Source organism: Artemia franciscana, chromosome 21 (genome assembly GCF_032884065.1).
Source record: "Artemia franciscana chromosome 21, ASM3288406v1, whole genome shotgun sequence".
Taxonomy (NCBI): domain Eukaryota; kingdom Metazoa; phylum Arthropoda; class Branchiopoda; order Anostraca; family Artemiidae; genus Artemia; species Artemia franciscana.
In genome coordinates, this window is record NC_088883.1 from 22,053,609 (window position 1) to 22,076,001 (window position 22,393).

The 22,393-nt window shown below is 35.8% G+C and overlaps 1 protein-coding gene across 3 annotated transcripts in view; it reads left to right on the forward strand.

The window, feature by feature from the left end:
* LOC136040533 (furin-like protease 2) overlaps window positions 1-22,393 on the forward strand; it is a 141,639-nt gene that overhangs the window by 44,793 nt on the left and 74,453 nt on the right. For all 3 annotated transcript variants that reach the window (XM_065724717.1, XM_065724718.1, XM_065724719.1), the window contains exons 7-8: window positions 2,541-2,713; window positions 17,365-17,495. In XM_065724717.1, the coding sequence (XP_065580789.1) occupies window positions 2,541-2,713; window positions 17,365-17,495 (304 nt within the window). The remainder of the gene's footprint in view (window positions 1-2,540; window positions 2,714-17,364; window positions 17,496-22,393) is intronic.

Below are 22,393 nucleotides of genomic sequence, written 5' to 3' on the forward strand. Positions count from 1 at the left end.
GTTCCTCCGAATGACGTATAGAAAAAATTATTTTTTTATCCCGTGCCCCTTGACTATTCAGATATGGAACCCCTTTGCCCCCCCCCCCCAATAAAAATGCTGAAGATTCGCCCATGCTTGCAGGGATCTTTTATCGAACCAAGGGAACTCCAAGTTTTTATTGAAAGGGGAGGGGGCTCTAGGGGGACTGACAACAAACAAAAAACTTTTTGTATCTGTGAGTTTGAAACTTACATCCACAATTCCCTAAATCGAGGGGTCCCTAATGTACAACATGTTTTGGCAGGGTGAACGCACCTTAAAATAGGGTCAGTTTTTTTTTCAGAAGGTCTAAAACCCGTATTCTTATTTATCTGGGCCAAGGGGATCCGAATGTACAAAAATAACGTTGACTCGCTCAAAAATGGAGCCTGAAAAAGGGCCACTTGTACCCCCATGTTCTGGGGTTCTAGGTTTCCCAAAATCAAAAAAAGTAATTGATTGGTGACAAGGACCTTTGAAAATGAGTCAGCAATTTATTACAAATGGCTAGAAACTTGCATTCCTAAGTCCTTGGACCATTAGAACAAACATTTTTTATCCGATATATTTGTCCTTTTAATAGTATTTCTACGATATGTTAAAAAAATGGGGGTGAGTGGGGCGGGTTTCACTATATAGACCGACAAATATACATTTTCTGATCAGCAAGACAATTATACCCACAAGTCCTTGGTCCAAGGGTCTTTAATGCACAAAAACAAAAAATGCATGGGAGATGTAATTTTGTCTATAAAAAGATATTGATAATGTCCCCACTAATCTATTGTCTTGAATATCATGTCTTTAGGGTTCTGAGGCACTGTAAAGTATCTATAAACTTGTTTTCTTTAGTCACGTGATTTAGCTTAGTAATATCCTAAGTCTTATCAAATATCCGGTTTAGTAATTGGCAGTCATTACAGGAAATGCTCAAAATGTCCTTAATATTATTGCAAAAAAACGAATGTCCGAGGTTCTCTAGTTTCATATTTTATGACGAATCAAATGCCCAAGGGGGTGCACACTTTTAAAAATTATGTACATCACTTAGCGCGTGCCAAGCGTAGCTGAAATTGCGTCAAGCATTGAGGAATTTTGTGGCACAGGTGACGTTCTGAGATGTACACCAGGTGTCAGAAAGTGGTCAGTCCCTCATAAATACCTTGATCCAAGTAATCGTGTTATTGAAAATTTATATTCAGGGGCCGAAATTCAATTTCATACGATTAATAAGATTTAGTATTGTATTTAGAGCCGAGAGGTCTCTCTCTCTCAGAAATGATGAACACCAGGTGGCGCGTGGCAAGCGTGGGGGAACTGTGCTAAGTGTTTTGGTGATTTTACCAAGTGTATTGGAACTTCCAGGCGTGGTGGGACTGTGTAGCACATGTGACGTTCTGAAATGTAGGCTATACCAGGTGGTGGGAAGTCAGCACCACATTGATTAAAAACATGTCGCAATTTTAGTTTATTTATTCCTTACAGCGAAGGGTCACTTTTTTTAATTCGTTTTTTTTTCCAGAGATTTTTAATGTAATAACCGGGTCGTTTGCATGGAGGCGGGAGTAATTCGGTGTGAGTCTCCCCCTCCCTTCACCAAAATTTTGTTTGAATCGTTTAAAAGTAGCAAAAATACATGTAAGGAAATTTTTGTTGCGTTTGTAAAGTTTTTTTTTTGCCAATTATTAGCTATTTCAGGAATGGAAATACCCTGTTGAATGAACGTATAGAAATATTTTATGGACACAAGGAATTAATATTAGTGGAATCAAGTAAGGAATAACTTTCAGTTGCTCTTTGTTAATCATTGACCGCAGATTAACGAAAAAATGATATTCGTTTCTGCTTTCTGTAGATAAGTATACTTAGGTTAAATATATCAAGAAAGAAAAAAATGAAACGTCCCTCCCCTCCCCCGCCAAAAAAATTGTCCGACTCGTAAAAACGTAACAACAACGAATATAAACAAATTTTTGTATGCATTTCGAATTTTTTTGTAACCCCCCTCCGAAAAATCCTTTTGTAACCCCCTCCGAAAAATCCTTTTGTACCCCCCCCCCCCGAAAAATGTTTGGTCCCTTCCCCCCACCAAAAAAAATCTAGGATATGGCCCTGGTGACGTTATTTGGTGGCGGCCAGTGCGATGAGTGGTGCATTTGCCCCCCTAAATCTCTCCTCTAAGATAAAAAAATAAATTTTTTGGGTAATTTTATTGAAAAATTTCTTTTTTATGTATTCATTAAAAAAAAAACTACAAAGTCGCCATCCCTCTCCTGGATTCTGCAAAGTACATTTTACCCTCACCATAATTTTCGTGAATTGATGCCACAATTTTGGCTTATTAAACTGCTCTATTCGACCACATTGCAATTCTTGTATCCTTTGTTTTTTGGCTGATTATACCACACTTTGGTCTGCACATTGTGAGTTTTTATCGTTCTCGATATGTGAACGCAATACATGGAACCATATCCTTTTGCGCACGATTTTTTGAGTACTAATCATAAGTATTTTCTCAGGTGTGAGGATGCTAGATGGCGTTGTAAATGACCTTGTTGAAGCTAAGGCGCTTAGTTTGAACCCCGACCATGTGGATGTATATTCAGCCTCGTGGGGACCAGAAGACGATGGCAAAACTGTTGATGGACCGGGCCCTATGGCTAAAAAAGCTTTTATTAATGGAATTATGCGGGTAATCATTTTATCTCTTCTAAGAGACATTGCACCCTTGTTTTTTTTTCTTCTTTTTTATGCTGGTAGTTTTCAATTGGTATAGTGAAGAAAAAATTTAGCCAGAGTAGTCTAGGGGTAGCTGTCATTAGTGACTGACTTACTTGACTTTAGTCCTCTCCGTCCTCGAAGGTCGTTTTGGAGCCTCTTCTTAACCAGCTCATTGATATGCCTCCTGTAAGTGCTTCTGTTGTCGGCCAGGCGGAGGAGTTGTGGCAGGCTATAGGATGAAAAGTTTTCTTTCCACATCTTTGGGGGGCAACTCCTAGGGCGAGAACCGTGTACTCATCCATCGAAGACTATCTTTGGAAGACGAGTGTTAGCCATGCATTGGCTATGTCCTAGTCATTTGAGTTGCTGTAATTTTATCCAGTATTGTGAGTTTGACTTTCAGACTCTGGAGAAGTTTGGAGTTGGTCTATCGTGGTAAATGATACCGGTGATGCGTCGTAGGGACTTGGCTTCAAAGGCAGCTAGGTAACAGTAGGTCTGGTAGTCAGTAGTAGGTCTGGATTATTTATTGTTTAGGTTTACTTAAAGTTTTACTGGTATTAGACGTAAAATTGGGCCTCGAAGGCAATCATTTTTATGTTCGAAATAGTTAATCTCTCATGGAAATTTGCAAGTTTAGTAGTGGTCTGAAAGTCCAGGAGTGAGTCTAGGTAGTAGCTGTAGGTCTGGATTATTTATTATTTTCCTAAGGGTTTACTGGTATTAAAAGTTAAAAAAAGGGACTGTTAGAAAAAAAGACTTTCTTTATATTAGAAACTGTTGGTATTTCTTGAAAATTTTAAGTCCAGGAATGGTTCTGGAGGCCCAGGAAGTCCAAAATAATTCTTTGTAGTAGGAAATAATGTGGATAATTTTAGCTTAGTTTTACCGTAGGTTTTCCTGGTATTAGATGTTTAAATGGCCCTAAAAACAGCCAGTTTTATTTTATAGTCGCCATTTAAATATTATTGAGGTGTAGATTAACTGTGGAATCCTTTTTGTTTTGCCTTGAAAAAGTAGCTGTTATTTTTTGGTTCTTTTTGGAAATAGTTATATCATCTTGCTTAATAATAGTAATTTATAGCAATAATAATAATAACTCATTTTTAAACTGCATCGTAAAAAAGATATCACACTCGTTAAGTAAAAAAAAGAAAACAAATCTGGAACATAACTAATCATTAAACAATCAATATCAACCAATAAAACACTATTAACTTAAAACACTAACAATACTTTTATCGCGAAAGATATTGGTAAGGTGATAGGGGCACCCTAAACCAAGAGGTGCATCCACTACAAGCTTCTCATACAGTGGTAATATCTATTGGTAATTATTATTAATGAATTGGCAATACCATATCAATTGGTAGCATCATAATATCAATTGGTAAATACATTCGAATATGACTTGTATTCCGGTACGAACGAGGCAAATACAGAAGAAACGGCAAACACTTATTTTAGGTGTTTATAGGCTAATTATACGTAAATTATAGTTAAATACCTGTTTTTTGCTGATATTTAGTAAACCTCTGCTTTTTTTGAAAAAGAGATCTTCCTTAACTGAAAACTCTGATTTCAAACTAATTTCATAGACTTATGCTTTGTCAAGGAAGACATAGCTGGGGAAGGAAGAGTCCAACAGCTTGTATGTTAAGGTGTATGGCCACTATTTAATTAAAATTAAGAATTGATAAAAATAAGTTTATGCCTTCTTACCAATCTAATTATTTCAATGTTCTCTGTCTTGTATGCTACTGAGAATTATGTCCTATATTCTTGTTTTAAACATGTTTTAAAGCTATATTTAAAAACTGTGTTAGACCAAATTCAAAAAGAGACATTGCTCTTTTTGAAGAAGAAGATGTCATCGTTAACTAAAGATGCTCTTTTTGAAGAAGAATATATCATTGTTAACTAAAGACTCCGATTTCAATTTAATTTCATAGCCTTGTGCTTTGATCTCCAATCTAATTATATTTTGTTTGCAGCTTCGTATAGAAATTATGTTTCAAGTTTATTTTCGAGAAATATCTGAGAAGTGTTCTTTTTTTAATGTGAGAATTAGTAAAATGAAGAGAGGGAGGTAGTAAAAGAAAATGAAGGTTTGTTTCGTGTAATGGCTCCACTGTATTGATTGTCTCCGAACATGTGTTCTCAAGAGGCGTGCTATATATTGCACAGGGACTCCTTAAATGTGATGTGTTTTAACTGTTCGGTAATCGTAAAAAATCTTAGAAACCATTTGTGAAGCTGCTCAGTTCTGGATCTTGGGTAGAATCCACGAAAAAATTACTGCAATCACGGCAATCAAATTCCTCATCACTGTTCTGATTCCGAATCTTGGTTGACAACTCCAAATTTAAGCCTACGCTCCCATCTTGGAAGGGGTATACGCAGCGGGTAGGGTATCAGGACCCAGTCCTGATATCCCTAAATTATGTCATTGATAGTCCTAAATTTTCTTGAGTTTTTGGGCATTTCTTATTCAAATTATAAAATAAAATTTCTCATTTTAATATTGCCTCCAGCCCTATTGCCTTTGTGTCTACTTCTTGTATACTCATTTGCCTCGTCGACGCTTGTTTCACAACTCTTGAAGAATGAATTTTCTTGTATTTGAGCATAAAACTTAAGCTTAGTTTTCTCAAGAACAAATAAAACTTTGTTTTTGAGAATGAGTGGTCTTGTTTTATCCAAAAGGCGATGGTAAATATAACACTTGTTGGCACCAACTGGAAATATTTGTGCCTCTATTAAAGGCTTTTAAGATAGTGCCGGGAAATTTTTATTGCAAAGAGTGGCTTTGGAGGGGGGGGGGCTTCCTCCTAATAAACAGTGTAATTTCTGTTCGTTTCAAGCTGTAATGCCACTTTCTTTTGTTTATTTGATCCTCTACGCAGGAGAAACCCTATTTCTCCTTCGTCTACACGAAGGGAGAGGGTGATTCTCCTGGAGATCCATTCATAAGGTTCCTCCTCTGACACTTGAACAATCGTTGCCTAAACTACATGTTTTTTTTTACACCCCCGCCCATCTAAAATTGATTCTCTAATCCTAGCAATTAATGGCCAGAGCCTAGAGTTCCTATTATAGCTCTCTTCCTTGAGAAGACCTTTCTAAAGTGCTCTAGTATTATAACTAATATAAATGAAAAACAAAATCAAAATCATAGCTTTCTTCCTTGAGAAGACCTTTCTAAAGTGCTCTAGCATTTTGACTAATATAAATAAAAAATGAAATCAACGCTAAGAAAATTTTGTCAAGTTTGGATTACATAGTTGCTCTGGAATTTCGACCTCCAAAAATAAATTCCGCTTAATGTATCACTTATTATCTTCTTCTTCTTCTTGTTTGGAAAAAACATGTTCATTCTTATAGTGAAAAAAGAAATTACCAATGCAACAGTACAAACACAGAAACTAACACACACCACACAAACGAACATAAAAAATAAAAACAAAAAAGAAAGACAGAAAGCGAAAGGAGCACTGTTTTCCTACTTTAGTAATTAATATAGATAAATACTTGAACGAGGCCTTAACCCTAATCACCCATCCAATTCCATGGGTCAAACAGCATAGCCATAAACATTCAACCGCAAAGAAAAGATGGACAGGCAGTCGTGTATAAGTCGTCATAAACTGAATAATTAAAACTGTAAATCAAACAAAGATTTCAAAAGTGACCACGCAACACAAGGACTCATCAGAAGAATACACACTTGCCTATAGGGTTTTGGTGCTTTAAATTCCCTACACGGACAAAATGGCGCGCCTACCATAAGCTCCCTGTGGTATTCCCGTGCACTTTTAGGGTGAATTTATGACTGACGCTTAGTCTACCTTCCTCTACTTTTTCCTCTACAATGTTTAAATAAAGTTTTGATTATAGTTTTTAAATATAAATATTTGCTTGCTTTTCATCTTCATATTTTGCTACTGGCTGACAAAATCCTCGTTTTTCACCTATTTGATTTTACTCTTTTCATTTATTATTTCCTTTCTTGTTTTCATACGTCCAAATTTTTTTTTTTTAGTTCTTAGGCTGTGTTGTATTATTCGACTGTTTGATTGTGTTTTTGCAATGATTTTGATCTATGTAAAAGAAGAGCAAATTCAATGCTCAATTTTTTTTGTCGAATTTGAACTTCCTAGTTACTCTGGACTATTGACCTTTAAAAATAAATTCCGCTTCATGCATCACTTATTATCTTCTTGCTCTTGGTTGGAAGAGGGAAATTTTTGCTCTTTGCACTTTTAGGGCAAATTAACTAATAATGACCCTTAGTCTGCTCTTAAATAGCAGGCACCTCCTTTACTTCTTTTATCCTCCTTATCCATGTATTTTATCATCCTTTACTTCTTCATTCCAATCGTCTATTTCTTCTCATGCTGTGTTGTATGTTTTTGTTTGATTGAGTTTTTGCAATGATTTTGCTCTATATAAAAGAACACTCAGAAAGTCCTATCAAATTTTGACTACAAGTTTCTGTGGTATTTAAATTTTAACAATGTATACGATAGTTTTTTATCTTAAATATTTTTTTTTTCTGTCATCTTTGTTGGGGTGGTAGGAAGGGGGGATCACTGGTTCTTCCTTGGCTCTGACACTTGTGAAACCCATTTAAGTTTGTTTCAGAAGACCTTGTGTAGTTAGCTCTTTAACGTAAGCCTTTTAAACAAAAACCACTTAAAGGTCTATTAAAAAAAAAATCTTGCTTAGCCATCTTTTTTATCTACTTCCTATCTTATTGGTGGTGTAATTAGAGCACATCTGGTCTAAAGAATCAACATATTTTTCATGGGATTACCACTATCATTAATAATAACTCACCGCAGCTGCCAGCCAATGGAGGACAATTTGCTTAATCTATACGGGTGCTGATAGTTGGGTTTCTTTTTCAATTCCATTAATTCTCACTCAATTATTACGCTATGGTGTTGTAAATGTCCTTTTGAAAGATTGATTTTTGGTATTTGGACATGGTTTCCCCATGGTTTGTCGATGAACCATTAAGAAATTAATGATTTATTTTTTTTTTTTGGTTCTTCTGATGTCAGCTTACATAAAATATTATTGTTGTCATGCCGAAACATAAAATATTATTGTCGTCATGTCTAAACATCGTATCTGAATTTTTTTTTTTCGTATCGAAGTTTTCGATACGATACTTTTGATCGAACCGTGGATTCTGAAAAAAATAGGAATTCTGAACAAGCTATATAATTTTAAAAAGTTTATAAAATAACTCTATAAAAAGTGGTTTTTATCAATTTTGAAAAAGTCCTGAATTCTCGAAAAGATAGTTTCAGAGATGTCAGATACGACCTATTTTTTCGGTTTTATCGAAGTTTTTCTGTACGATACTCCTCATCCAAGTATGAATTCTAAAAAAAAAGTATGAAATTTTCTCCTATCGAAGTACCAAGTATGAAAAAGTAAGGTGATTTTTCACATTGAAGTTTTTTCTTTGTTTGAACTTAAAATACCTTTTTTCAACTTGAAAAAAAGTTACTTTGTGTTTAATATCACCTTACTATAGACAGTTTAGACTAGTTGGTTTCATATTGTTTTATACATTATATTAAATAAAAAAACAAGGTTTTTCAACTGAAAGTAAGAAGCAACATTAAAACTTAAAACGAACATAAATTATTACGTATATGAGGGGGTTGCCCCTTCTCAACATCTCGCTCTTTACGCTAAAGCTATTTAGTACTTTAAAAAAAAGTTTCTTATTGATGTAATTAAAAGAACATAGTGTTTTAAAAGTAATTTTTAAAGAATCGGGACAGAATTAAAACTTTAGATTACTGGGTTGACGCAATCACCCCCGCAAAAAAAAAAAAAAAAAAAACACGAATCCGTGATCTTTTTTCTGGCAAAAAAAAAAAAAAATGCTAAATCCCATATTTTAGCAGATAGAAGTTTGAAACTTCTACAGTGGGGTTCTCTGATACGCTTAATCTGATGGTGTGATTTTCATTAAGATTCTATGACTGTTAGCGGATGTTTTCCGCTTTTTTTCGAAAATCAGGCAAATTTTCTCAGGCTCGTAACCGCTGATGTGTAAGTCCAAACTCAATGAAACTTATATTTCCAATAACCTATTGGGAATCAGCATAAAAATCCAATTCTATTTATATATCTATTGGTATCAAAATTCCGTTTTTTAATTTTAGTTTGCTATTGAAGGTTGCTCCTTACTTACAGAAAAAAATCCTTTGATTAGAAAAAAATAAAGTGATTGCTATTTAAGTAAATTTAAACCTTCCAGTCCATTTTTTAGACACTGAAAAGAGATACTGAAGTCTGAAGGTTTCGATCCCATGTACTGCGATATAATAATAAATAATAATTTATTTATAACCCACAAAATACATAAAACTGTGGAGTAAACACACAAGAAAAGAAAAACAAGAAAAAAACATAACAACATAACAACATACAACATAAATAAATTACCTTAATTCAAAAAATGGACAAAGAGGGTCAAAAACACCAATCATTTGCTGATTTTAAGAGATATATCGGTAGGTAATTGTTTCAGTCGCGAGGGCGAATCAGTGATGTCAAATTTAGAAACGACTGTTTGATTGCGATACCACCGAGGCAGGCGCAGCAAATACTTGCAATACTTAAAATATTTCGAGCGTATTTTCTTTGTATCCTTCTTGCGAAGGAGGAAAGCAAAACCAGAAAGATAAAAACAGCAGGGGCACAAAAACTAGAATAAAGACGGCATAGTCTTTTTTGGTTATACCGACAACGATTTGGTGAAAATTTTCTGTAACCAACCCGCATACTTTTCGGCACGCTGGACGTAACAGCGAAGCAAGTAGACAAAAGTGACGTGGATAAAGAGAGACCCAACCATTTAATACTTGCTGAACATTGTATAGTTGAAGAACCCAAGCAAAGAGGTGATACTGGTGGAGGACTTTCAAAACATAAAAACCCACATTTGGAGGCATTAACTGAAAGGCCTACTGTGGATAGTGCGGCTGAAAACCGGTCAAAGTTGGTAATTAGACTATGTTTTGTCCGGCTAAGAAGCAGAACATCATCAACATATGCAACGTGACTAATGCCTAAATTATCATTGTAAAAAATTGATGATTGAAGACGTCGGAGACACGAAGCTAAAACACACTTAAATATGCTTGGGGATAACACGGCACCTTGCCTAACGCCTTTTTTAACAGGAAAATACTCCCCTACAGTACCATTCCACTTCACTCTAACTGAAGAATTAGCATACCAATACTTAAGCACGGAAACAATATAAAGTTTAACACCTGACGCTGCTAGATAAAACAGAGCATTTGAATGAATTACATTGTCAAAAGCACTAGATATTTCAACAGTCAAACAATACAGGGGACTTTTTTGAGCGACAGCTTGTTTGATTAGCCGACCCACAATGTAGTGTGCTTGAACACAGCCAATACCTTTTCTAAAACCAAGCTGGAAGTGCGTAATATCGCACTTAGAGTTAATGGCTGGTAGTAGCACATATTCAAAGAGCTTACTAACAAGACACAGTGATAGGACGGTAATTATAGCAAGCACTGGGGTCCTTACCTTTCTTAACTATGGGAGATGTACAACCTGTATATATATACCGGTACATCCGGTATATAGAGATATACAACCAGACAAAAAACTCTCTGGCACAATGGACTGTGCCAAACACATCTGAAGTAATAACTGCAAATGCTTCAGTAGTTCAGGACAATCATAAGCAAAAAAATTTGAAGCAAAGACCATCACTATCGAGAGACTCAGACTTATTTACATACTTAAGAGCTCGGAGTATAACATCAGATTCCACCGATAACACTTGAGATTGGTTGGTACGAACTGGGAGGATTGAGTTGACAAGCTTTGTAAAATGATTTTGGAGACTAATATTAAATGAAAGCAAAATATTTTTATAATGAGAAACGAAGTCACATAGCCGAAGAGACGAATTAATTGGAGGTGAACACTTCACACTGTTTATAACACGATCCCAGGATTTCTTGTCACAAGGACCGTCCCAGGCATTCAGTCTCGCTCTACGCAGGGAATATTTGTACTCTCGTTTGGTTTTCTGTTTTATTTGATGTACTGAACCAGAAGGAGGACGATCACAGGCTATCCACATACGGAGCCAGAACTTAGCTTTTTGTTTAGCCATCTTCACTTTAGGATCAACTTTCCAAAAGGGATTGCGAATACCCGTTCGCACGCGCTCAGAGGGGACAGCTTTTTTAGCGGCAGACTTGAGACAGAACACTATTTGCTGATAATACGAGTTGATATCTATCCGAGTTGAAGTTGTATATACAGATGTTTGCAATAAGAGGAATGGTTTAATACATGATAATAACTGGGACAATGTCAATACTCAAAGTGAAACATTGGTATTCTCCCAATTTAACTTGAGAACCACTTGGGAGAGTTACGTTGCACATATTATGTTGCTCGCCATGGAGCAAGATAGTTGGCACGTGATTGGTAAATGATCGTCGTCAATTTTAGAGTCGTCCACATGAACTATTGATGAAAGTAGAGTTGAATCTGACACAATTTAAATGATCAAGGTCGGAAGTAAGACCACTACAATTGTGAATATAAGTAAATAGAAGATCTTTATTAACAAGATGGAATCCTCTGGGTAGTGAATCGAGAAAAATTTCAGATCAGTCAGAATTAGATAATAAGTCAGTGTTCACGTCTCCGGCGAGAACCCATTTGGTATTTTGTTTTGAAAGGTCGCTAAGCAGTGTTCGTAGGCGATTACATGCTTGTGAAAAGCTATAATATGACTGCACAGTTTTTTTTATTACTGGGGAAATAAATGTTTATAAATGCGGTATCACCACATTTTATCGCTAAGATGTTAGCGTAACTTTGCAATAATATCGGCTGAGTCTTATGTCTTTAATAGATGGCCAGACCTCATGATGGTCTACCACGGGTTTCCTGGGCGGCTCTTAAGAAGGTATAATGAGTCCGAAAACGCTTTAGGCTATCAACATTCACTTTAGAGAGAAGGTGCTCCTGTAAAAACACAATATCATTTTCAAGCAGCTCACTAATCAGTAGATCCTTGTCTTTTGTGCACTTAATTTTAAGGGACACAAAGCTAAGTGGAGTGTGAGCATTCATTTATTAGCATTGTTGAGAGCCGATTGGAGAACTTCGCATTTCAGACTAAAACTTACGTGTTCCATAGTGCAATTTGCACATTTTGGCGAGGCTTGGCAAGGGTTTTCGTTGGAATTCATATGAGTGCCAGAACATCTGGAACACTTGGGATGTGCTGGTGAGCGGGGACAAGCTCCAACCAGGTGATCAGTACTTTGACAGCGCAAGCATCGACGCGGAGTGGATTGAAAGGGCTTAGCGCGAAAAATTTCGTACCCAATACAGATTCCCGATTCCAGTACCGCGTTCAGAGTGGCTTTGTCAATAAACTCGAGGCGAAAAGTGCGAGAATTGCCGATTTGATTAGCACTAATAAGTCCCTCTACTGAGGCCTCTAAATCAGCTCTTGAATAGTTATGGAGTATTTCACGGACAACAGCTAAAGGCTTTTTATCAATTACTTTGGTTTCAACGTTCGGAATGGAGCTAGTAACAGCTGCAGTCAGCGTGTCGGCTGAGCGCTTATCACGTACCATCACAACCCAGCTTCTGCTGTGTGGCTGAGATTTCAGAGTCACGATCTCGTCGTGACCATCCAACGTTTCGAGCTTCTTCATGCGAAGGATAGGGTTACTGAGCTCTGGGGGTGGGTTCCTTACAATAACAACGTAGGACGGTTTTTTCATATTTGGAGTAGGGGTTTCAAGCTTAGACCGTCCCTCAGTAACCTTGGACGCAGTATCTCGCAGCTGTTCAAGACAAGAGTTCAGCTTGGCACTGAGGGTACTGAAGGCATCAACAGGAATCATTGGCACTTCGCTGGGACATTTGATAACAAAGTCCGGAAGCTTTTTTTTCTGGGAATCGCACTTTACAAGCGAAGAAATAATGTCCGAAGCACAGTTTAATGCAGCATTGGCTCATAAGTGCTTCGATGGGGCTTCATTCGGAAAAAGCTTTAAAAAAACAATTTACGGGTCTCACAAAGAGAAGAAGACTCAAAGAAATCGGCCACGTACTCTTTTATCATATAGGGGGAAACTCCTTTAGCAAGATTTTTCTGTACAAAGCACAGGATAGGATTGTAGAAAAGTTCACCTTCGTACCAATTACCAGTTCCCATTTTCTCTAGATTTAAGGTTCACTTGCGAGAGATATCAATAAGAGAATTCACAGTTCTCAAGGGAATTTTCACTCAAGTTTCAAAATAATCCGCTTATTTATAATTCTTGGTCACTGAATTAATTATTATGAAAATATTGGCTATAGTGATAGGTTCAATCACTACTTAGTCTTTACGACTGAAAAACACAAAGCGTTAAAACTAGCAAAAATTATATACAAATTAAAGTGGTTAATGAAAAGGCGAAGACACCTTAGTCTTTACGACTGAAAAACAGAAAGCGTAATTAGTAGAATAAGCCTGAAAAGAATGTTCAAAATTGGAAAATGAACGTTATGAAATGAGTAGTAAAATGGGGAGGAGAAAGAAAGAATTGGATAAGATTCACTTATCTAACACATTAATTAGGGGAAAATGTCGTTTACATCTTTCTATAGGAAATTTTATTGGAGTTAAACAGAGATTTTGTTGAAACAGAACGAGGGAGGCGAAGTCTAAGGGAAAATTGATTAGGGAAATGTAATTTTGTTTAGGGTTATGGAGGGTAGTGTTTGCACAATTAAAGAAGTTTTCGTCTTCCTTTCATCGAGGGTGATCAATCTAGCTCTGCAAAAAAGGGAGATATAAGGGGAAAGATTCATTGACAAATCATCATTTTACATCAAAATAAATTCCACTAACAGATAGCACATAGCTCGTAGGGCTGGGAGTAAACTCCTGAATCAAATCAATAGTTAAGACCCTTGAATAAACTCCTATAAATATAGTTTATAAATTAACTTTTACAAACCTAATACATTAATCAACGTCATAAACTCCAAAAAACAGCAACCAAAAATAACAAAAAAGAAAATCAAGTAAAAATAGAAGAAATAAATGTAATAACGTAATATTTGCTCTCCATTTTCTATCATAAATTAAGAAAATACATCCTTTCTGTATCTCTCTTAATTTATCCTTTTTGTATCCCTTCTGTATCTATAGATACACGCAATATATGCTCTCCATTTTCTATGATAAATTAAGAAGATACATCCTTTATTTACGTTATTTAGTGTCTCTTTGGGGTTGCCAGAGGTTTTAAATAAGGATTAAGAATATGTATTTTTTTCTCTTCCGGAATTCTGGTAAAATAATTTTTACGTACAATTCCATGGCGTGCACATTTTTGTTGACATTATATAATTTATTAATTCCTTATGTATTGAGTTGAAAAAAAAAACAATAAAAATAATAATAATAATAAAAAATCCGTAAATTGAATACTCATTATGCAGATTGTTATATAGTTTTATTTCATTATCTTTTGGATTTCCTGTGAAAGCATAACATCTTTATAAGATTCAAAATAAAACATTTAGATTAAGTATTCTCAATTAATTATCACTTTAATATTGTCAAAGCGTTATATTGTATAAGCTTTCTCTATTATCTCTGTTCATACCAAATGAATCTATTTTGTTTTCTTTGGGCCTGAAAGAATAAATAAATTGGTATGAATACCAGTGTTGGGACTATTGTCTGAATTTTACAGCCTAATATTCCTATTACGTACCAAAAAAAAAAATCAATAGTGTGTTCTTTTCTCTTTCAAAAGTTTATTCTTTTTGAGAAAGTTTTATAGAGAACTTTGAAGCGCGTTTGTTCAAAAGTGCTATTTGTCTAATTAATTTAATTTTCAAACAATTTTTTTTTCTGGGCTCTTTTCTCTTTCAAAAGTCAATTCTTTTTGAAAAAAATATATAGAGAGCCCAAAATTATGTTGTAACTTTTACAGGCCTAATATATTAACCAACGGCATAAACTCCAAAAAAAACTAACAAAAATAGCAAAAAGAAAATCAAGTAAAAATAGAAGAGATAAATCTAATAACGCATTATATGCTCTCCATTTTCTATCATAAATTAAGAAGATACATCCTTTCTGTATCTCTCTTAATTTATCCTTTTTGTATCCCTTCTGTATCTATAGATACACGCAATATATGCTCTCCATTTTCTATGATAAATTAAGAAGATACATCCTTTATTTACGTTATTTAGTGTCTCTTTGGGGTTGCCAGAGGTTTTAAATAAGGATTAAGAATATGTATTTTTTTCTCTTCCGGAATTCTGGTAAAATAATTTTTACGCACAATTCCATGGCGTGCACATTTTTGTTGACATTATTTAATTTATTAATTCCTTATGTATTGAGTTGATAAAAAATAAATAATAATAAAAAAAATCCGTAAATGGAATGCTCATTATGCAGATTGTTATATATTTTTATTCCATTTTCATTTGAATTTCCTGTGAAAGCATAACATCTTTATAAGATTCAAAATAAAACATTTAGATTAAGTATTCTCAATTAAATATCACTTTAATATTGTCAAAGCGTTATATTATGTAAGCTTTCTCTATTATCTTTGTTCTTACCAAATGAATCTATTTCGTTTTCTTTGGGCCTGAAAGAATAAATAAATTGGTATGAATACCAGTGTTGGGACTATTGTCTGAATTTTACAGCCTAATATTCCTATTACGTACCAAAAAAAATCAATATTGTGTTCTTTTCTCTTTCAAAAGTTTATTCTTTTTGAGAAAGTTTTATAGAGAACTTTGAAGCGCGTTTGTTCAAAAGTGCTACTTGTCTAATTAATTTCAATTTTCAAACAATTTTTTTTCCGGGCTCTTTTCTCTTTCAAAAGTTAATTCTTTTTGAAAAATTATATAGAGAACCCAAAATTATGTTTAATCAAAATAGCTACTAATCTGACGAATCCCAATTTTCAAACGACTTTTTTTTTTGGGGGGGGGGCTCTAACTGTGTATCTATTTTACCTATTAAATGTTGAAACTTTGCTTGCAATGGCTGATAGAAGATGCTGGCGTGGCATACCTTACTTAGATGTTTTTTTTTTTATAAATTGTTTTTTCCTTTTTTTTTCTATAAGTAGTTCAAGATTTTCAAGTAAACCAGGTCTTATGATGATAGCATTTAGTCAGTAGCAACAAATGAAATGACGCTATGCAATCCAAATGGCATATGCTAGATTTGCCTCTCACTCTTTCGGACTATCTGTCTTGGCTTTTTTTACAATTAGTCAAGGCTTGATGCCCTCAACTACTTGAATTTAATTCAAAATGCCCTAGGAATGACGTATGGACGGATAATAGATAGACTTATCTATCAACAAATGAAATTAAATTACTTTTATATAATCCTAAAAAGAGCTTATGCCAGATTTGCCTCTCACTCACTCGAACTATCTGTCTTGGCTTTTTCTATAGCCATGGCCTGATGCCTCTAACTACTTAATTTTAATCCAGGATGCCCTAAGAATGACGTATGCATGGAGGATAGATAGACTTATCTATCAACAAATGAAATGACATCATTTTTATACCCCTAAAAAGCGCGTATGCCAGTTTTGTCGATAACTCACTCGGACTATCTACCTTGGCTTTTTGTACAATTAGCCATGGCTTGATGCCCGCAACTACTTGATTTTAATTAAAAATTAGTCCGAATGAATAAGAGGCAAATCTTGTTTTAATTAAAAATTAGTACGAATGAGTGAGAGACAAATCTTTTAAGCATAAATTGACATAATCAAAGCCACATTGGTTTCATAGTTTCAATCATTATTTAGAGGAAGGGGCATCTAAAATGACAAGGGGGCTGGTCTCCCTCTAATCACTCTTCAGAATCCTGGTCAATACACTGAAGGTTTCAACTTAATACCCTTATTGAATTAAAATCAAGTAGTCCCGGGCATCAAGTCATGGCTAATTGCAGAAAAAGCCAAGACAGATAGTCTGAGTGAGTGGGAGGCAAATCTAGCATAAGTCCTTTCAGGATTGTATGAAAATGATGTCATTTTATTTGTTGATAGATAAGTCTATCTATCATCCTTCCATACGTTATTCCTAGTTGCAGTCTAGGTCTTATAACATGGGTTGGCCAAGGTACCTAATAGGGGTGTAAAAACATAAACTAAAATAAATTTAATGTTAGATTTCAAAAAACTGGAAGGGGGTAGTTGCCCCCTGCCCAGGCCAAGTACCACCACTACATTTAGTGTTCACCTTGTGTTATGATGATGGAGTTTATTCAGTAGTGATTTTGGGCCTCATAATCTAGGGGAGGGCAAGGTACTTAGATATCAGTGTAAAATATTAAAATGTAAGGAATGTTGTGTCAGTTGTCAGAAAACTGGGGGAGGGGCTGGTGCCCCCCCTGCCCATGTCTAGAACCGCCTCTGCATTTAGTGTTTACGTTGTTTTTTTTTTATTGAATCTGCTTTTCCGGTGTGGTAACGTACGTCTCTTTCTTTGTTTATTTTTTTTAAATGAAATTTTTTTTAATTTTAGGGTAGGAAAGGCAAAGGAAGCATATTTGTTTGGGCGTCTGGCAACGGTGGACGTTATGAGGATTCGTGTAATTGTGACGGATATACAAATAGCATTTTTACGCTTTCCATTTCAAGCGCGACTCAAAATGGGTGAGATATAGATCTTTTTATTATCGAATGTTGGTTGTCAGAAATAGTTTACGATGTGTACTTAAAGGATTCAGTTTGAAAGTTGATCGGACCTATTTTTTGGCATTTTTAATTCACTGATTATCCTACTCTAACTTAGGTGAGACCAGATGGCTCCATTTTTGAGAAGATTTCGAAAAACACCTTTTTTGTTGTTCTTTTAAAAAATTGAAGACCCTCCCCCCTATATTTTGAAAAATACCGTTTTTGTATCTCCGGTTGAAAGACTCAAAATCCTTAACCCCCTTCCCTTTAAATTTTCGTGAATCGGGACCGTGGTTGCAACTGTATTTTCTTAAGACAATCAAGTTTTTGATCCAAGTTTTTGCTTGCACTGTTAATACTTTTTTTTATTTTTTATGGCACTTGGTATTAACCAAGTGACATATAGCAATCGCAAATTCTGTCGGTCTGTCTGTCGGTCCCGGTTTTGCTACTTTAGGCACTTCCAGGTAAGCTAGGACGATGAAATTTGGCAGGCGTATCAGGGATGGGACCAGCTTAAATTAGAAATAGTCGTTTTCCCAATTTGACCATCTGGGGGGGATTGGGGGGCCGATTAATTCGGAAAAAATAGAAAAAATGAAGTATTTTTAACATATGAATGGGTGATGGGATCTTAATGAAATTTGATGTTTGGAATGGTATTGTGTCTCAGAGCTCTTATTTTAATTCCCGACCGGATCTGATGACATGGGGGGGGGGGAGTTGGAGGGGGGAAACCTAAAATCTTGGAAAACATTTAGAGTGGAGGGATCGGGATGAAACTTGATGGGAAAAATAAGCACAAGTCCCAGATACATGATTGACATAATCGGAACGGATCTGCTCTTTTTGGGGTAGTTGGAGGGGGGGTAATTCTGAAAAATTAGAAAAAATGAGGTATTTTTAACTTACGAACGGGTGATCAGATATCAATGAAATTTGATGTTTAGAAGGATATTGTGTCTTAGAGCTCTTATTTTAAATCCCGATCGGATCTGGTGACATTGGGGGGGGGGTTGGGAGGGGGAAACTTAAAACTTGGAAAACACTTAGAGTGGAGGGATCGGGATGAAACTTGGTGGGAAAAATAAACACAAGTGCTAGATACATGATTGACATAAACAGAACGGATCCGCTCTCTTTGGGATAGTTGGGGGGGGGGAGTTATTTCTGAAAAATTAGAAAAAATGAGGTATTTTTAACTTACGAACAGGAGATCGGATCTCAATGAAATTTCATATTTAGAAGGATATCGTGGCTCAAAGCTCTTATTTTAGACCCGACCAGATCTGGTGACATTGGGGGGGGGAGTTGGGAGGGGGAAACCTAAAACTTGAAAAACACTTAGAGTGGAGGGATCGGGATGAAACTTGGTGGAAAAATAATCACGAGTCCTAGATACATGATTGACATAACCGGAACGGATCCGCTCTCTTTGGGGTAGTTGGGGGAGTGGTTAATTCTGAACAATTAGAAAAAATGAGGTATTTTTAACTTACGAACGGGTTATCGGATCTCAATGAAATGTGATATTTAGAAGGTTATCGTGTCTCAAATCTCTTATTTTAAATCCTGACTGGATCTGGTGACTTTGGGGGAAGTTTGGGGTGGGGGAACCTAAAATCATGGAAAACGCTTAGATTGGAGGGATTGGGATGAAACTTGGTGGGAAAACTAACCAGAAGTCTTACATGCGTGATTTACATAATTGGAACGGATCCGATCTATTGGGGGGGGGGGGTTAATTCTGAAAAATAAGAAAAAATGACGTATTTTTAACTTACGAAGGAGTGATCGGATCTTCATGAAACTTCATATTTAGAAGGACCTCGTAACTCAGATCTCTAATTTTAAATCTCAACCGGATCAAGCGTAAGTGGGGGGGGGGGGACCGGAAATCTTAGAAAATACTTAAAGCGATGAGATCAGGATGAAACTGGATGGGAAGAATAAAAACCTGTCTAAGATACGTGAATGACATAACCGGACCGGATCTGCTCTCTTTGGTGGAATTGGAGTGGGGGGGGGGGGTAATTTTGAAAATTGAAGTATTTGTAACTTACAAAAGGGTGACCAGTTCTTAATGAAATTTGATGTTTAGAAGGATCTTGTGCTTTAAAGTTCTTATTTTAAATTCCGACCAGATCCTGTGACGTTGGGGGGAGCTGGAGGGGGAAACCGGAATTCTTGGAAAACGTGAAAATTAGGGTATTTTTATCTTACGAATAGATGATCGGATCTAAATAAAATTTGATTTTTAGAAAGAATTCATGTCTCAGAGCTCTTATTTCAAATCCCGACCAGATCGTTCGACATTTGGGGGAGTTGGAAGGGGAAATCTTGGAAAAACACTTGGAGTGTAGGAATCGGGATGAAGCTTGGTGGATAGAATAAACAAATGTCCTTGATACGTGATTGACAGAATCGTACTGGATTCGCTCTCTTTGGGGAAGTTGGGGGAGGGGTTCAGTGATTTGGCAAGTTTGGTGCTTCGGGACGTGCTAGGACGATGAAAATTGATAGGCGTGTCAGGGAGCTGTACACTTTGACTTGATAAAGTCATTTTCCCAGATTCGACCATCTGGGCTAAAGGGAGAGGAAAAATTAGAAAAAATTAGGTATTTATAACTTACGAGTGGGTGATCGGATCTTAATGAATTTTGATATTTAGAAGGACATCTTGACTCAGAGCTCTTATTTTAAATCCTGACCGGCATTAAGCCTCTTATTTTCCTTTTTAAATCAATCTATTGATTCATAGAGTTTTGTTAGAGCTCATACCATATGATCTCTTGGCTCTTAGCTCTTCTCGCCTCGTCACAAGTGCCATATGAGCTCTTAGCTCTGGTTTTTGTTTTTATTTTGTCCTTAGGACTTTTATCCATATATTTTTTATTCTTTATTTACTTTTTGCCCTGAGGACGGCTGAGCGAAGGTCTTGACTGAAATATCTGCGTATTTATCCCTCTTTTTTTTAAAGGCTGGAATAATCTTCGCTGGAATTAACTCTTGACCATGGTGTTCTGGAAGTACTGTTTAGTTCATCTTGCTAAAAATGTCATAATCTTGTTTCATATCAACAGTGCACCCATTCCACCTGGTTTTGTTTATTGTTCTCTGATTTTATTATTTGAAAATTATCATATCTGTCTAAGCAAACTGGTTTGACAGTCGTTGAGATTTTTACACAATTATAATCACATTTCGTGGTAACGAACTGTAGGAAGGAGTGACCCGGCTCAATAGTAAGCGAAACTGTAAAAAACGGAGTTTTGATACCAATAGCTACATCAAAAGAATCGCATTTTAATGCTGATTTTAAATATATAAGCTTCATCAAGTTTAGTCTTGCCCATCAATAGTTTATTTAGAAAATTTCAAAAGTTTAATTATAATTTAGAAAATAGGGGAAAACACCCCCTAAAAGTCAAAAGTCATAGAATCTTAATCACACTATCAGATCTAGAGTATCAGAGAACCCTACTGTAGAAGTTTCAAGCTCCTATCAACAAAAATTTGGAATTTTTTTATTTTTGCCACAAGACAGATCACGGATGCGTGTTTATTTGTTTTTTTTTTGTTTTTTTTTCCTCAGGGATGCTTTTATCGACCCAGTTGTCCTAGAATGTCAAAAAAAGGGCTTATTCTAACGGAAATTGAAAGCTCTAGAGCCATTTTTAAGGCCCAAAGGCCCCCCCCCGCATATTTTTCCCCAAAGTTACCGGATCGAAATTTTGAGATAGCCGTTCTGTTCAGCTTAGTCAAAAACCTAATAACTATGTCTTTGGGGATGACTTGATACCCCCCAGTTCCTGGAGGAAGGGCTGTAAGTTATAAACTTTGACCATTGTTTAAATATAGTAATTGTTAATTATGAAGTGCACAAACGTTTTCAAGGGGGACTTTTTCGCGTTGGGGTGGGGGGTGGGTCGCGGGGAGGAGGTTACTTGGGAGGATCTTTCCATGGAGGAATTTTTTATGAGGGAAGGGAATTTCCATGAAGGGGATGCAGGATTTTCTAGTATTATTAAAAAAAACAATGATAAAGTAACTAATTTTTTTTCAACTGAAAGTAATGAGCAGCATTAAAACTTAAAATGAACACAAAATATTATGTATATAAGGGGGTTCGTCTCCTCTACATTACCTTGCTCTTTACGTTAAAGTATTTTTAGTAATTTCAACTATTTACTCTAAGGCCTTTGTGATTCAGGTGTCATTCTTAAAGATATGGGACAAAGTTCAAGCTTTAGTGTAAAGAACGAGGTATTGACGAGGGGGCGAACGCCCTCATATACGTAATAAAAATACACAAATATAGAAGTTCGTTACGTAAGTTAATTCGTAAGATACGTATGTAACAAAACTAATAAAAACGACCGTAAAAAAAATTAAAATCTTGTTGCATTTTAAGTAACCAAAAATTGGAGGGCAGCTGGGCCTCCTCACCCACCCACCCCCCTTTTTTTCAAAATCCTCCTTTTCAAAACTATGAGAAAGCCATTAAGCCCCCCCCCCCCAAAAAAGCAAATTTCGTTTTAATTATTCATGTGCGGTGAGCCAAAATCAAAACATGTATTAATTAAAAAACGTCCAGAAATTAAATAAAAAAAAGAAGTTATTTTAACTGCCAGTAAGGAGCGACATTAAAAGCTGAAACGAACAGAAATTATTCCGTATATAAAATGGGTTGACCCCTCACATACTTACCCTTAAATTAAAACATGCCCTTGTCGTTTGATCTGCACAGAAACGCAGCAAATGTAATAAAACTTGCAGTGTAACTTGGTGCTAGTCTCAAGAAGAAAATATCTCAATAAATTTCTCAATAAGTAAATGTGGATCAATAAACTCTTCAATTCTTGACACATTGT